The 18,568-nt window shown below is 38.4% G+C and overlaps 2 protein-coding genes across 2 annotated transcripts; both read left to right on the top strand.

Annotated features, from left to right (window-relative positions):
- The first annotated feature begins 1,724 nt into the window (after positions 1-1,724).
- Positions 1,725-2,507, top strand: LOC126883627 (uncharacterized). Its single transcript, XM_050649280.1, has one exon. It carries the CDS (start codon positions 1,725-1,727, stop codon positions 2,505-2,507), a length of 783 nt encoding a protein of 260 aa, XP_050505237.1.
- Positions 2,507-10,895, top strand: LOC126883626 (uncharacterized). The gene is made up of 2 exons (XM_050649279.1): positions 2,507-2,984; positions 10,780-10,895. The coding sequence occupies exons 1-2, from the start codon at positions 2,507-2,509 to the stop codon at positions 10,893-10,895; spliced, it is 594 nt and encodes a 197-aa protein (XP_050505236.1).
- The last annotated feature ends 7,673 nt before the right edge of the window (positions 10,896-18,568 follow it).

The raw sequence follows: 18,568 nt of genomic DNA, 5'->3' as shown, positions 1-18,568 counted from the left end.
ATAGTAGTGATGAAATAACCAAACAAGACTTTTATGATTATAGCATATATCTTTTATGCTTTTATGATTATAGATTATGTGGCATAGCAGCAGCACTAGAAATGGAAATAAGTAGCACCAAATATCAGCATAAAGATGTACACAAAATAACATGGTTAAGACCTGGAACTAATACCGGAAACTAAATCGATCACATTCTGATCAAGAAAAAACAAGCGAAGTCAATAAATGATGTACGATCATATAGAGGAGCGAACATAGACTCCGACCACTTCCTGGTGATTGCAAAATGCAAAATTAAGGCAAAACCAAAAGGAACAAGAGTAGCGAAAAAGAAATGGAACATACAAAAACTGGAGGAGGATGAAATAAAAGATAGATACAAAGAAGAACTTAAAAGAGGAATACAACACGAAGAACAAGAAATAGAAGAACAATGGAAACGAATTAAACAAGCCATAGAAAAGGCAGCGGATACAGAAATTGGCACAATAAGAAACATCAAAAGAAATGAATGGTTTGACCAGGAATGTAGAGAACAAATATAAAGAAAGAATAAAGCCAGATTGAAATGGATAAACTCAGAAACAGCAGAAGATATGGAAACATATAGGAGAGCAAGGACAATAGCAAAGCAAACATGTCAAATGAAAAAGAAAAGAAAATTAGAAGAAATAATGATGGACATCGAAAGAGAAAACATGAAAAAGAATACTAAACCACTATATAATTACTTAAAATTAGGAAAAAAAATCAAAACCGATGGTAGCCATAGAAGAAGACATTTGAATAAGACATTTCGAGGAATTATATAATGCAACAGGTGAGACGACACAGAAAGGGGACATAATAAGGATAAGACAGGACGCGGAGGAATACAAGGAACCTACATACGAAGAAGTAGCAGAAAGTATCAAGAAGATCAAGAACAGAAAAGCAGCGGGTTATGACAACATAAACGGAGAACTCATCCAATATGGTGGAGAAGCTCTAACTAGAAAAATACATGAATTAATTGTAACGATTTGAAAAGAGGAAAGAATGCCAGAAGACTGGAAAACGGGAATAATTATAACGATACCTAAAAATGGAGACCAAAAAATATGCAAAAACTATAGAGGAACTACCTTGCTAAATGTGACATATAAGGTCATGACGGGAATAATAAAGAACAGACTAGCAGAGCATACCGAAAAAATCATAGGAAATTACCAGTATGGATTCAGAAAAGAAAAATCGACGATAGACGCTATTCACATAATAAGACAAATCATGGAAAAAGCATATGAACACAACATGGAACTGCATATGCTTTTTGTGGATTTTAAACAGGCCTTCGATAAACTAAAAGAGGAGAACTAATAGAAGATCTAACACGCATAAAAATACCAGGCAAATTAATACAGTTAATAAAAATGACAATAAAAGAGGCACAAGCAGTAATAGATTTAGGTTGTGGCAGATTGACAGTTAGCCTACGACCACATATGTGTTGACCGGCTGGGGAAAGAAGAGGAGACGGATTGACGGACGTCTGTCAGAAGATTTTAGAAACTGAGAATACAACTGTCATAATTTTTCTTACTTGTTTTAGTATGTAGTTTGTTGTAAATAAACAAATAAAATAGTTTAAAGTGTGCCCCGACTACTTTGCAGCCCGCAAACCGGCCACATTGGTGACCCCGAGAAAAAGACTGTAAGTACAAGGATTTAAAGACGACATTATGACAGATAACGACCAAACAATGCCAAACGATAATGCTACACCATACGAAGGCAATGATCACCCAATAATTGCACGGGTAGGCATAAAAGCTCCAGAGTTTTGGCGCAATGAACCAGAACTATGGTTTCTTCGGCTGGAGGCGCAGTTCCGACAAGCCAAAATAACATCTGACAACTGCAAATTCGATCATACTGTTGCTAGTTTAAACAGTGACATACTAATAGAAGTGGCGGATATTGTAAAGAATCCAACTGCTGGCAATGCCTATACACAACTGAAAGCTCGCCTTCTCGAAAGGTATGGCATTAGCTCAGATGAAAGGATCCACAGATTAATGGAGCTCACTCTGGGTGACTTAAAACCCACTCAACTACTCCACAGAATGCAAGCTCTGGCCACGGATAGCATTAGTACACAAGTTCTAAAAAATTTTTGGTTGGACCGCCTACCACCTTCGGTTCGAAGTGTTATATCTGTTCTTGATGGAGATCTAGAAGAGCTTGCTAAGAAAGCCGATAAGTACCTCCGATGTTCCAATTTTCCAGTCATGGCTGTTACCGAAAGCCCTATCTTAGACAAAGCAGTGGCTGCATTGAATGACCAAGTGAGCGCTTTATCCAACAGATTAGCTGTAGCTGAAGAACGGCAACAGATTCAAATGGTCAAGAGTGCCAAGTCATCATCTGACGAGCAGTGTTACTACCATCGAAGATTTGGTGCACAAGCAAAGAAATGTAGACCACCCTGCAGTTTTACAAAAAACGACGAAAGGGCGCAGTAATGGCGGCAACTGCAGCCCCTCACATACCACGCCGCCTCTTCATTACCGATAGTGTTCTCCAACTTCAGTTCCTTATTGATACAGGGGCAGACCTGAGTGTGCTTCCACGTAAAATCTGCACTGCGACTCGGCCCAGCACTGTATGCCTATATTCTGCCACCGGATCGTGCATCCAAACGTATGGGCAGAGACAACTTTCATTAAACCTTGGTCTAGACCAACCTGTAACATGGACTTTTGTAGTCGCAGATGTCACCACACCCATACTAGGAGCCGATTTTCTTACACATTATGGCATTAGTGTTGACATGAGAAACAAACGACTAGTAAGCTCAAATATGTCAAGCAGTATTACCTGTGTGTCTCGTCGTGTTAAAGTACCAGAAGTAGGCCTATCCACTGCCCATCCTTACGATCGTCCGGCAGCCACTATACCAGAGGATACTGAAAGGGTCCAGCACTATATTGAGACTCGAGGTACACCAGTATTTTCTAAACCACGAAGACTTCCACCAGATCGTTTTCAAGCTGCACGAGCAGAATTTAATGAGCTGATGCAGGCAGGCATTATCCGACCATCAAAGTCATCTTGGGCTAGTCCGCTTCACTTGGTTAAGAAGTCCAATGGACGATGGCGAGCCTGTGGAGATTTTCGCCGTCTAAATGCCATGACCAAACCAGATCGCTACCCAATACCGCACATCCAGGATTTTGCTAACCAGCTACATGGAAAGAGAATTTTCTCTTGTATTGATTTGGTACGTGCTTTTTACCAAATTCCAGTCCACCCGAAGGATGTACAAAAGACGGCTGTAATAACCCCCTTTGGACTTTACGAGTTTCTCCGAATGCCATTCGGTTTGCGAAATGCTGCCCAGACGTTCCAGAGGTACCTCGATCACCTTTTTCGAGAATGCCCATATGTGTATGTATACATCGACGATATTTTGGTTGCCTCGGAGACTGATACCGAGCATGAGAAACACCTGGCATCAGTACTTCGGATTCTGGAAGCAAATGGACTTCAAATCAATAAGGATAAATCAAAATTCCGTGAAAGTGAAGTAAACTTCCTGGGTGCCACGGTCTCCCCAACTGGCGTTCGTCCATTGCCGGCTAAAGTAGGCGCAATTCGTAACTTTCCACAACCTACGACCTATCGACAGCTACGAAGGTTTATGGGTATGCTCAATTTCTACAGACGTTGGTTACCAAATGCTGCGAATGAACTAATGCCATTAACCGACTTACTGTCTCAGCAAAAGAAAAAGAAGCAAGAACTGACATTAACACCAGCAGCTGCAGCAGCTTTCTCCAAAGTCAAAGAACTCTTGGCCGCGTCGACTGAATTGGTTTTCCCAGCACCGAATGCCCAATTGAACATGTCAGTTGATGCCTCAGATGTTGCCATCGGCGGTGTTTTGCAACAGCTTATAGGTGAACATCTACAACCCATCGCTTTCTTCTCTAGAAAGCTTTCTAAGACGGAGCGAAACTATAGCACTTATGACCGAGAGCTGCTGGCCATATTCAGTGGCATACATCACTTCCGCCATTTTCTTGAGGGCATGCCGTTTACCATTTATACTGACCACAAGCCTTTAACGTTTGCCTTCCAACAGCGACATGAGCGGCAGTCCCCACGACAGATACGCCAACTAGAATTTATTGGACAATTCTCGACCGACATTCGACATATTCAGGGTGCAGCCAATATCGTTGCCGATTGTCTCTCACGACCCGAAGTAGACGCTGTCACAACACCCATTACGATTGACTATAACCGGCTATCCGAAGCTCAGACTACAGATGAGACTCTCCAACAAACTCTGAACGATCCTGCTAGCTCCTTACAACTTCAGCGAATAGTTCTACCAGATAGCCAACGACCTATTTATTGTTCAGTCCAAGATGGTCGTATACGAGTTTATGTGCCAGCTGTGTTCCAGAGAGACGTTTTCCTGAAGTTCCACACGCAGTCCCACCCAGGACATGCTGCTACATTACGAATGATTGCCGAACGCTTTGTGTGGCATAACATGAATCGCCAAGTCAAGCAGTGGTCACGAGAGTGCATCGAATGTCAACGTGCCAAAATTGGACGTCACACTGTTACACCTGTGACACCTATAGGAATGCCAGACGATCGATTCGCACACATACATGTCGACATTGTGGGCCCACTTCCAACAAATCAGAACTTTCGATACCTGCTCACAATCATCGATCGTTTCACAAGATGGCCCGAGGCCATACCTATCTCGGAAATTACAGCCGAAGTTGTTGCGCAGAAGCTCCTTGAGGGATGGATATCTCGGTTTGGTGTGCCAGCAACCATAACAACGGATCGAGGTAGGCAATTTGAGAGCCACTTATTTCGCCAGCTCAATAGATTGCTAGGTGTACAACATATTAAAACCACTGCCTACCACCCACAGTCAAATGGATGTATTGAACGTTTCCACCGAACCCTTAAGGCTGCTCTCATCGCCGCGGACACAGTATCGTGGGTTGACGCCCTCCCTCTGGTCATGCTAAGCCTTCGAAACACTTTCAAACAGGACATTGCGTGTACAGCCTCCGAGTTAGTGTATGGTAAACCAATATGTCTCCCTGGACAGCTGCTTGTCCCTAGTGCTGCTACACCCGACGAGCATAGTTTTGTCCAACGACTACGTCAGACCATGGGAGCATTGCGGCCTATACCGACGAGCAACCACTCAGTCCGCACTGCCTTTGTCCATCCGGATCTGCAGACTACGAGTCATGTGTTTGTGCGGACTGATAAAGTAAAGCCTCCGCTTACACCTCACTATACCGGCCCGTTCAGAGTGTTGGAACGAAGTGACAAGTTTCTAACTGTAGATGTCAAAAATGTTCCTCAGAGAATTTCCATGGACCGACTCAAGCCAGCATATATTCCAGCGGCCCAACAGGTACAGGAAGAACATGTATATGCCAACCGTCTGATGAGTAACACGGTCAACATTGCCGTTCGAAACCAGTAGGTTCTTCACTGGAGGGGAGCCCTGTGGCAGATTGACAGTTAGCCTACGACCACATATGTGTTGACCGGCTGGGGAAAGAAGAGGAGACGGATTGACGGACGTCTGTCAGAAGATTTTAGAAACTGAGAATACAACTGTCATAATTTTTCTTACTTGTTTTAGTATGTAGTTTGTTGTAAATAAACAAATAAAATAGTTTAAAGTGTGCCCCGACTACTTTGCAGCCCGCAAACTGGCCACAAGGTCAAAAGACAACAGAGAAGATTAGGGTCCAAAACGGAGTCAGACAAGGGGATGCCCTGTCAACTGAGTTATTCATTACAGCTCTAGATTGTGCAATATAAGAAGCAACAAATAACGGAATAATTAATAAAAATGCAGTACAAATAGTAGGTTATGCAGATGATGTCGTTATAATAGCTCGGGACAAAAGATCATCAATTAAGGCATTCTCCGAAAGAGAAAAAGGGGCAAAAAGGAGAGAACTAGATATTAATATGGAAAAAACAAAGTACATGAACGCAAGCAGATTCAAGAAAACAAGACTAACACAAATGATAATAAATAATTACAGATTTGAGGAAGTAGATACATTCAAATACTTGGGAACGATGATTAGTAGAGATAATGAAAAAATAGACCTGAAACACAAACTACAAGCAGGAAATAGAGCTTACCACAAAAATAAAAAAATAATAAAAGATAAAAAATTAAGCAGAAATACAAAGATGCAAATATATAAGACTACCAAAAGGCCAGTGGTAATGTATGCCATAGAAACCAACACCCTAACGTTAAAAGAAGAAGAGCAGCTGAAAGTATTTGAAAGAAAAATAATGCGCAACATTCTGGGACCAAAAGTAATAAATGAAAACGAAAGAAGACCCTGGATGAACCACGAAATAGAACAATGGATGGAAGGAGAAAACATAGTGAAAGAAGCAAAAGCACGAAGAATAAGGTGGTATGGTCATATAAGTAGAAAAAGTGAAGATGATCCCATTAAAGTTATTACCAACTGGATACCCCCTGAGACAAGAGCACGAGGCAGACCAAAAGCAAGATGGAAACAGCAAGTCAAAAACGACTTAAGAGTTATGGGAATTCGAAACTGGAAAAAAAAGACTGAGAACCGAAATGAGTGGAGAAAAGTAGTGACGGAAACGAAGACACACCAGAAGCTTTGAGGAGACAGATTAGAAGAAAAGTGGACTGATCCCCCATGTCTTAACGGATCATTAAAATGAAAAACAGCTATAACTTCCACGGGAGTGTACAGCTTATATACATATACATATTAATTTTAGTTTTATGTTTAATTGTATATAATAACCGTTAAAACCTTTCCGAACATAAATATATACATTGTGTTCCAATGAAAATTTGACCCCCCCCCAGAAATTCAGAAACGACGAGTTTATTTACAATTAAAAAAACACGTCGGTTTGTATTGAAAAAGGGACGAATTTTCATGCAAAATTCATGCCCTCAAATATAACCCCCTACTGCCCGAATCAACCCCCAGATTTTTTAAATAGCAATTGTAGTCGAGCGGCACATTCTTTGAAAAGTATTTTTTTCTCTACATGTCCCTTTATTTTTTTGAGTTTGCGGAATAACCTTAAAGATAATTCCGGATATAACTAATTTATATTTGTTAAGTCCAAAATTATCTTCAAAATTATTAGGTAAATTAAAAAAAATTAGAGTACCGTATAGAGAAAAAAATTACCTTCCAAATGATGTACCACTCGACCACACTTGCTATTTTAAAAAAACTGAGGGTTGATGCGGGAAAGTAGGGGGTTACATTTGAGGGCATGAATTTTGCATGAAAATTCGTTCCCCTCCCAATATAAATTGACATGTTTTTTTTAAATTTCGAAGAAACTCTTTGTTTCTGAGTTTCTGGGGGCGTCAAATTTTCGTTGGAACAGTCTGTATACACGGTGACGCAGATAAAGGGCCTATTAGAAATATCTCGAGAACTAAAGGCAACTGAATCATGAAAATTGGAATGAAGGGGTTTTAAAGACTGATCTATTTAATGAAAATATTTTCATCTATTTGGTACTTCCGGTTATACCGGAAGTTGCTTATAACTTGGTTTTTTTTAAATGGGACACCCTTTATATTTTCACATTTTTGGATTCTCCTTGATTATTCTTTCTTAAAATATGAGGTTTTATAATATTATACAGGGTAGTTTTACGTTTTTTTATTAATTTCGTAGCAACTTTCACACCCTGTAGAATTGTAGTAGTTTGATATCAAAAACTCTATTTATATTTAAATGATTTTTAATATAGTCTACTATTGTTAAGAATTATAAGTATAGCTAAATTTTTAATTTTAGTATACAGGGTTGGTCGAAACTCGGAATGAGTATTTTCTGAGTTTTCTTAAATAGAACACCCTGTATTTTAGTATTGCAATGAAATACTATTTTACGGTACTTTTTAATTTCTTAAGCATACCCTATACCTAACTGCTTTAATTTGTGAATTATTGGTGATTCAAACCAAACAATACGTGAAATTTTTTTAAGTTGGCCGTGAAAATGTTCTATCACAAAAAGGTTTTCGGAAATAAATACATATTAATCTAGACTGGTACTTAAAATTGCCAATAATGGTTGAGCTATCAAAAGAACTACGTAGTTAAGATTGCTGCTGCGATTAACAATTAAGCACAAATTAAAGCAGTTAGGTATAGGGAATGCTTAAGAAATTAAAAAGTACCATAAAATAGCATTTCATTACAATACTAAAATACAGAGTGTTCCATTTAAGAAAACTCAGAAAATACTCATTCCGAATTTCGACCAACCCTGTATACTAAAATTAAAAATTTAGCTATACTAATCATTCTTAACAATAGTAGACTATATTAAAAATCATTTAAATATAAATAGAATTTTTGATGTCAAACTACTACAATTCTACAGGGTGTGAAATTTGCTACGAAATTAATAAAAAAAACGTAATTGTCTTTTAAACTACCCTGTATAATATTATAAAACCTCATATTTTAAGAAAGAAGAAATCAAGGAGAATCCAAGAATATGAAAATATACAGGGTGTCCTATTTAAAAAAAAAACGAAGTTATACGCAACTTCCGGTATAACCGGAAGTACCAAATATATGAAAATATTTTCATTAAATAGATCAGTCTTTAAAACCCCTTTATTCCAATTTTCCCCCAAATAGGCCCTTTATCTGCCTCACCCTATATACAGTAAAACCTCCGTCAACCAAAATAATTGAGTGAGGGAGGGTGTTTCGGATAACAAGAATTTAGGTTAAAAATAACATTGTTTTTGTATTCTTCTGGTATCAAATTACATAGTATTCTTGGTCAAAATTGGTATTAATAATACTAAGAGGTGATTTCGTAATGTTTTCTTTAATATGTAAATAAAGATTAAAGCAATAAAATTAAGTCTAACAATAAAACACTAAAAATCGTTTGTTTTCTATACTTCCACAAAATTTATTATAACTATGTGACTACTGCTGTTTCGGCAGAGTGCATTTCTCAAGTGATTTAGTTTACTATGTGTTTGCCTTTTTAAAGTCTTTAACTGAAGAGGTTCAGAAGTGGGGAGCTGTTTGTCTCGAGTTGGTCATTCAGATTTATTTCTGTATTTTTTAATTTATTAATTTCCATAGATTCTAATAAAGATAGCTTAAGGCTTTTATTTTGAATATGCAGAATTTGAAACCCTTCATTAAAAGAATGATTATGATCTAGAAGGTGAAGTGCGTATGTAGAAGTGTCTGTTTTTCTATTGTTGAAAGCCCTTTTGTGTTCTGCTATCCGTTTGTCAAAGGTTCTGCCAGTTTGACCGATGTAAGTTTTCGGACAGTCACCTCAAGTTAGTTTGTAGACACCACTCTGTAGTTGTTTTTTCTTTCATGTCTACAAACTAACTTGTGGTGACTGTCCGAAAACTTACATCGGTCAAACTGGCAGAACTTTTGACAAATGGATAGCAGAACACAAAAGGGCTTTCAACAATAGAAAAACAGACACTTCTACATACGCACTTCACCTTCTAGATCATAATCATTCTTTTAATGAAGAGTTTCAAATTCTGCATATTCAAAATAAAGGCATTAAGCTATCTTTATTAGAATCTATGGAAATTAATAAATTAAAAAATACAGATATAATTCTGAATGACCAACTCAAGACAAACAGCAATATATTATATTATATATTATATTTTATTTTGTCAGGTATACTAAAACAAATTTCTTCGGCGCGTTTGTATCATTCTGGAATATAGTCGTTTTTATTCTCTCATTTTTCCTTTTCCTGAATAAAAATATAAGAGGAATATTGAACTATCCTTTTAGAATGCGCAGAGTTGTTCAGTCTCTATGGCTACTAATGATAATCTCACTTACTAAAACAGCAATTTACCTTCCACCAGCAGCATGCCTTATCGCTTCAAACTCTCATCTAGCCACGCCGAGAAAAATCAGAAGTGGAATAGAGAATATCTAAAGTTCCCTTATACGAGAATGATAAACTGACAATTTCCTTTCAGATTTTGTTTTTAAACAAGCTGTATTTACATAGAATACCAAATAGACCTTTTTTTGTTTATAAGATTTTTCCTTTAAATTGTAATGCGTAACATTAACCCATTATAGACCGGCGTCCTATTTATAGATCACTTAAAATTTTATTTTTTTAAGCTATACTTCTTTACGATCGTGAGTGAAATTTTATAATACCGGGCTCATGTGCACACAGACGGCATGTAGTTCGTTGCTAATCTTTCAAGATATGCATATATCAGCGCTGTCAGCGCAAATGTCATTAAAAGTATATATTAGTGTTTTTAGTAAATGTATTATTTATTATAATTTTTGTGTCATTGGATTTGTCGTCCTCGGGAATAAGATATTTTATAATAATAGTAAGTATATTTAAAGTATTTTTGTATACTTCACTTGGTCTATTAAATTTGTCAGTATGTATGAGAAATGTTTTAATAAAATTTTTTTAAAAGTGGTAGGTAAGAAAGTTAGTTTAATATTTAAATAAAATACAAATAACCTGTTAAGTATATTTATTTCTTTGAAATTATATAATAGAAGTATAACTTCTTACGTGCGTACAAAGTACACACACATTCTTTTTTTTCAACCCTTGAAGTTTGTTTAAATTTCAAGAAAAATTTTCCGAGGTTATTTTATGCTGTATTATACTGAATTATGTTTTGTTGTATTATATTTTCAATATTCACAAGAGTGTTTAAGAGGAGTGCTGGAAGAGCTTGAGGAAAAAGATAATAAAAAGATAATACGGCCAATCACCAGTGGGAAGCCAACAGAAATATTGTGGTACGACTGGGAGACGAAGTGACTGAACGTCTAGTGCAGGCTCTGGAAGTATTTGAGTATGCAAAACCTGAGGGCCGGCAACTATGTATGGATTCTTTTACCTGAGACCTTGAAGAAAGAAAAACTGAATCTTGCCGGAAGGTGAGATGGCAGGGAGTTTTTGTAGCTACGTAACGTAACGTATCTCCCTATACGTAAAGCACTAACGTATCGTAAGAATGATGAACGTTAATAGGTAGTTTTTGTAACTGCCTAACGTAACGTAAAGTTATTTTTAAATTCCGTTGACATTAAAAATATAAAACAATGTTTACACAATATAGATATAGTTAATAAATAAATATAAAAAAAGGTAAATGTGAATGATGAAATTGTATGGTTTTAATTGCTTCTATTTAAATATAAAAATATTATTTTTCCTTAGTTTTAAATTTTTTATTTTTGTTTATACCTACTTATTAGTTGTAAATTATTGTACCTACATCAGAATTCCAGTATAATGTAAATAGTGTGTTCATATTTATTTGAAATTTTTACTGAAGTTAGGGCATTTGTTTATCTAGTTATTGTGGTGATCACTGTATTTCTTAAATACAAGATTTGTTTGTTTTGCTTTATTAATAGACAACTTAAAAAACAATCAAATTTTAAATTATGAAGTTCCAATTTCCAATAACAAACATAGAATAATTTTACACAAATATACTAAATGAATATAACCTTAAATGTTTATACACGGACAATCCTCTGATACTCTGATGAAATGTTGATTTGGTAGGTAATCGCCGTAATCGGGTAAGATCCGCTTGTGCATTCGGTAACTTTCGTCTCGATAGGGATGCGTCTGAACGTACGTATCAGAGCGTTACTTTAGGTAATACGTATCGAGATACGGGAGTTCAACCATTAATGCGCAAGCGTATATGTCAAAATGATGCGTTACGTTTACGTATTTGTGTGCACAAAAACTCCCTGGTGTTTTCTTACCCCCTCCCCCCATGTTAAGGGCAGATAAAAAGCGATTTTTCGCAAAAAAAAATTTCTTTTTATTTTTGGGTCATTCTAAGAAAAAAATGTTCTTACAAGTTTTTTCGTAAAATGCATAGTTTTCGAGATAAACGCGGTTAAACTTTAAAAAAATCGAAAACGTGCAATTTTTGAACCCGAATAACTTTTGATTAAAAAATAGAATAGCAATTCTGCTTGCAGCATTTGAAAGTTTAAGTCAAATTATACCAGTTTTGATTATTTGCCTTGCTAAAAATAATTTTTTTTATTGTTAAACAAAGCTATAAACAAACAGTGTTTGAGCGTTTTGTCGCATGTCCGCATCGAGCCAAGGATTAAAACCGAACGGAACCGACTAGGTACATAGTCCAGAGTCCAGAGTAATAAGGATTTTCTCGGGACACTCAAAGATCCAGGTAGCTGACTACTTTTTTAGTTATTGTAGACCTATAGGAAGAAAACCTATATGTTTCCTGCCTAGAGTTCGCGTCCGTTTTTTAATTATTACCTAATTACCTATTACCTTAATACCTAAAAAATTAAATTTTGTAATTTTATGTCAACTATTTATCTTTTGAATGGGGTGCCAAAAATTGAAAAAATCGCGATTTTTGCACCAAATTGTTAATAATTAAAAAACAGACGCGAACTCTAGGCAGGAAACAGGTAGGTTTTCTTCCTATACGTATACAATAACTATAAAAATAGTCAGCTACCTGGATCTTTGAGTGTCCCGAACATGGTCTATTTCTAGCTTATTACCCACGCGGTACGAATGGATTAATATAAGTTTATGGATATGTAATATGAAGTAAAGAAACACAGACTTACTCACAATCATTTAATTTACTTCGACGACCGGTTTCGATCATCTTCTGGTCGGCGTTTTTTTTTCTTAGATCGAACCGGGTGGCCATGGGGCCCGTGCTACAGCCTGAGTAGGCTTATTGCACACCGCTCGGTCTCGGGTTAAACCATCATTGGGTTTTTGTCCCCAATGGGTTCGGGATTACTTAACTTGAAGTTAAGTCGTCTGTTACCTATAAGAGGTCCATTCTCCCAGCTAGCAGGACAAGACCCTTTATTAGGTTCTTGACCTGACTTCTGACACTTAGGTTCGAGTTTTCGACCCCGTATTGCAGTCGCCATCGGGTTTGGGCTGGACAGTCAAATATGACATGTGAGGCAGTTTCATCTGCCTCCCCACATTTCCTGCAAACAGGGTCTCCGTGAAAGATCCCCATGTTGTGCAGGTGTTTTCTTAGGGTGCAGTGTCCGGTTAGTAAGCCAGTTACCGCCCTAAGCTTTTTCCTTCCGAGTCGTAGGGCCTCATCGGTTAGCGAGGGGTTTGGCCGCCCCATCATTAACTTGCTGTGCCGCTGTCCCGAAATATCGTTCCAGTGTCGGGTGTGCTGCGCAAGGATCCATTTAGCAACGGCTTCTTTGACAGCCGATTTGGTCACCCCTAGGCCAGGCTCAGGCCCAGTAAGGGGGACAGCCGAGCCCTCTCTCGCAAGTGAGTCGGCTCTTTCGTTTCCTTCAACCCCCGTATGTCCCGGCACCCACCCGAGTTCCACTCGGTTTCGGTAGGCCAGGGTTTCCAGGTGTTGTCGGCATTCCAGCACGAGCTTAGAGTTAATTCTCCAGCTGGCAATGGCCTTAAGTGCTGCCTGACTGTCCGAGAGAATACGTATGGTCCTATTCTCAAGGCCCATTCGAATATTCTCTACGACGCAAGTCGTGATAGCAGCCACCTCCGCCTGGAATATAGTGGTGTACTTCCCAAGAAGCATAGATATGCACACCTCGCGTTCCACACCATACACTCCAGCTCCAGAGCGCCCGCCCATCACTGAACCGTCCGTGAACCATGTTAGCTCACTCTGCGGTCTTTTATCCCCCTCCAACGGGGGTTTTAACCCCAGCTTGAAGGGAGGATCAAATTTGTGAGTGACCGGACTCTAGTCACTTACCATATCCAGGATGGGGTCACGAATGTGCCCCACAATCCTGGTGTGCCCGTATGACCTTTGCCTCCAGACACCATTTAACTGCAGCCTGTAGGCCCCTAGCCTCACCTCGACCATCACCAGAAGGTGCAGGGGAGGGAGTCCCATGAGTACCTCCATGGCTGCCGTCGGGGTACTTTTCATTACCCCGGTAACACAAAGTAGTGCTAGCCTCTGAACTTTCCCAAGTTCTTTGGCTGCACAACTTTGGTTCATTTTTGTCCACCACACAGCACTAGCATATGTGAGGGAGGGCCTCACTATAGCAGTATAAATCCACTTAGTGATTCCCGGGCTTAAGCCCCAAGTTTTGCCAATTGCCCTACGAGCAATCATGAGGGTTTTCTTGCCCTTGGCAACGGTCGCTGCTAGTTGTGCATTCCAGGTTAGCTTGGTATCAAGCATAAGGCCCAGGTAGCGCACCTCTGTAGCCAAATTGAGTTGCACACCCATGAGTTTGGGGGGCGTGAGGCCCTCCAATTTCCTCCTGTGTGTGAACGGTATAATAACTGTTTTTGAGGGGTTAACACTTAAGCTGACCCTCTCGCACCAGCTTTCTACGACTTTTATAGCCCGGAGCGTTAGCTCCGAAACTACGTGTGGAATCTTCCCCCGGATTAAAATACAGATATCATCTGCATAACCCTGGGTGTAGAATCCCAAGTTATTCAGTTCTACCAGAAGTTCGTCTACCACTAGGTTCCATAGCAGCGGGGATATTACTCCCCCTGCGCTGTTCCCTTTGTAGCAGTGACCCTCATGGTTTCCCCAAATAGTGAAGCCTGTGCCTGTCGGCCATGCAGTGTGGAGCTAATCCACCTGCGACAGGTTTCATCTATGCCGTGCCTCTCCGCCGCCTTAAGCATGGCATCATACGTGGTGTTGTTAAACGCTCCCTCGATATCGAGGAAGGTACCAAGCGCCACTTCTTTGTGTTCAATCGTCTCCTCTATCCTAGACACCAAATGGTGCAAGGCTGAGTCGCACGATCTGCCCACCCGGTAAGCATGTTGATTGCAGTGCAGTGGCCTTTCTTTGAGAAAGGTTTGCCGCACATGCATCCCCATCAATTTCTCTAGTGCTTTTAAAATAAAGGACGGGAGAGTAATAGGTCTATATGCCTTGGGGTCTAGAGGATTCTTGCCCGGCTTAGGTATAAAGACCACCCTGGCCAGTTTCCAGTCACGCGGGACATACCCAAATGCCACGCTCGCCCGGAAAATCCTGCACATGAGCGGTCCAATAATGTCCCACCCCTGTTGCAGTAATACAGGATATATCCCTTCTGGTCCGGTGGATTTATAGGGTAAAAATGAGTGTATGGCCTATTCCACCCTAGCATATGTGACAGCCTTTTTGCCGTTTCCCAGCTAGCTCTAGAGGTTCTGTTTTCCAGTCCCTCCTGACCCAGCCGAGCATCCGGCTCATTGGTTACCACCGAGTCAGGGAGATGTGTCTGGAGCATAAGCTCCAGTGTCTCCTTGCCATCTGCTGTAAAGCCACCCCCGGGGGCCTCGAGGGTCCCCAGTGGGTTAGCCGGCTGTTTGGAGAGTATCCGTTGGAGTTTAGCAGGAGCGGGAGCCGTGGCGATCTCCTCACATTGCTTTCTCCAATCTTTTCTCCTAGCCTTTCTCACAGCTTTGTTAAACTTGGTCAGAGCCCGGGCATATCCGGCCCAGTCATCTGTTCTTTTCGCTTCTTTAAAGAGGCGCCGAGTCTTTTTCCGCAATTTGCCCCGGTCGGCGTTACAAGTGATTAAATGATGCCGTTACAAGGGATGCTTTGTAAGTTCATCGATAACATGTTTAAACGATCTGTATATTGTAGAGATCGAAACCGGTCGTCGAAGTAAATTAAATGATTGTGAGTAAGGCTGTGTTTCTTTACTTCATTTGAAATGAACTCACATATGCAACCCATTCAACATTTTATGGATATGTACTTATAACATACAATTTCACCTAAAATAGTACTGGCGAAGCGTCCATGTAACCACTGTTACCATTGGTAACAGTTAAAAATCTTGCAAATAAATATTTTATGACGATGAATAATTCTATTTACCAATATTTTTACCAATAGAAATATATTATTATATTATGTGGTAATAGTACCTAACTCAATAAATCGTCAACTACTCGTAGACACGAAAATATTGGCGAGTTTATGTGACTCGGTTGCACTTTATTATACTCTGTCAGCAGACTCATTTCTGGTTACAATGGTTATATACCCACGCTGGCACTCGGGACCGGCTAGTGACTGAAAATTTTGAAGAAGCGACGGCATAATCGCGCTGTGTATCAGTAGCGCTGTTACCAGATTTAAAATTGGTGACAGTACCTATAAAAAGTGTGCGTGCAGTTAACCATGGATAAGTGTCGCTTCTTAATCGATCAACTACTTGAAAAGTAATTCTCCTTGTATAATTTTGAAGAAAAAAATGAGATTGAAAATGAAAGACCTATTTTAAACAATTTAAAAAAGGAATCAACAAAAGTAGTTCGATATTTTAAATTTAGTTGGTACAGTGAAAATCCTTGGTTATATTATGGTTGCAAGAAAAATACACTGTATTCTTGACCATGTCTTCTGGTTTCTACAGAAAAATGGGTGGACCAGGTTCACGATTTTAATAGTGTTAGATTTTTAAAAAGGAGACATGGAATTTCTCCGTTACCTACATATAAGATGTATACCCAATTTGATTCAGTTTGGCATAACAAAAATCAAAAGTTCTCTTAACCAAGCTTTTAAAGCAAATATTGCTAAACATAATGAGTTTGTTAAAAAAATAGATAGGTATATCCTTAGCACACTTATAATAGATACTGTATGTTTTTGGGCCAAACAAGAACTAGCGTTTAGTGGTCATTTTGAGTGCGACGACTATGACAATCCAGGCAATTGTTAACATTAATTGCCAAAAAAGATCAAAAATTTTGTCAACATCTAGAAACATCTGTTTTTTCGAGAGTTTCAAGTGATATACAAAATGATATTATTGAAGCTACACTCACTGGCACAAAATTCCGCCACCCAAAATTTTTGATTAAGTTTGACAATTTATAACTTTATTATTTGTGCTCCGATTTTCAAGATTCTTGCACCAGTTTGTAGGTACATGTATTCTTATTGTTTGGTATTATTCCAATAACAAAAAATTTTGCTTGCATGTCATTGTACAGGGGTGAAATGAAGCGTTGTATTATCTCCTAATTTTAAAAAATTCTGTGGAAAAATGGAATAGCTGATTTTGTTTCATAGTCCTGTCATATTTTCCCGGAGGCATCACGAACATTTTGTTTTTGAATTATCCGAATATCTTTTTTCTTGTAAGAGCTGTACCATTTTTTGTAAATAAAAACACTGATTGACTCATACAATTGAGGTTGGATTGATAAGATTAGAATGGCCCGCATGCAGCCCAGATCTCAATCATATTAAGCATTTATGGGATGAATAAAAAAAGCTATTTGCCGTCATCCTAGGCCTCCAGAAAATTTGGTACAGTTATGCCCCTGGTAGAGGAATATCGGGCTATTCCCCAGGCAAGGAAAACACAGGCGAGCAGTCGTTGCTGCAAGAGGTGGACATAACCGCTATGGAATTGTTTGGTTTTGTTGTTAAATTTGTTTTGTTTTGTTAATTTTAGTGCGTTTGATATTTTTAATTAAATAAACCTTCAAAGCAGTGTTTTTAATTACAGCTCTTACAAGAAAAGAGACATTCAGATAATTCAAAAAACAGGACCTTAGTGATACCTCCAGGATAATACAAAAGGAGTATGAAACAAAATCAGCCCTCCAATTTTTCCACAGAATTTTTTAAAGTTAGGAAAAAAAACAACGCTTACATTCACCCCAAAATTTTTTCTTACCGGAATAATAGCAATTGACATCAATACATGTATGTACCTACAAACTCGTGCAAGAATCTCTAAAATCGAAGTACAGATAATAAAGTAATAGATTGTCAAACTTAATCAAAAATTTTGGGTGGCGGAATTTTGTGCCGGTGAGTGTATATATACATTTAGCCATATCTTCATTTTTTTAAATAAGATTTTTTGCATCTGGTTTTGGTAACACTTCAGAAAAAGTCACTCGTCGCCACTGTAAAATAGATCAAAATTTTAATAATTTTATATAATATAGGTAGGTACATTAACTCCTTCAGTCATAACCGTCGTAGATCTTCATATAATTATATGAAACTTGGTAAACAGTAAACAGTCATGTTAATAGCTTGCAATCTTTACCATTTATAAAAACAACTTATTTACATGAAATATTGATTAATACTGACAACTAACGTTTATACAAATACTCGTCAATCCATTTTAAAGAAAAACTTTTAAATAGAAAGTTGTAGTAAATTAAAAAAGCCACAATTTGAGATGAGGACCGCATTCCACCAATGGATTTGGTGCGATGGTGCCTTGTTATCCCCTCCCTTCCCCTATGTTAAGGGCAGATAAAAAGCGATTTTTCGCAAAACAAAACATTTTTTTTTGTATTTTTTTGGGTCATTCTAAGTAAAAAATGTTCTTTTCGTAAAATGCATAGTTTTCGAGATAAACGAGGTTGAACTTTCAGAAAATTGAAAAAATGCAATTTTTGAAACCGAATAACTTTTGATTAAAAAATAAAATAGCAATTCTGCTTGCAGAATTTGA

This window comes from Diabrotica virgifera, chromosome 4, assembly GCF_917563875.1.
Source record: "Diabrotica virgifera virgifera chromosome 4, PGI_DIABVI_V3a".
Classification (NCBI taxonomy): Eukaryota; Metazoa; Arthropoda; class Insecta; order Coleoptera; family Chrysomelidae; genus Diabrotica; species Diabrotica virgifera.
Note: the sequence above shows the minus strand (reverse complement) of the source record. Positions and strands in the feature narration are given on the sequence as shown.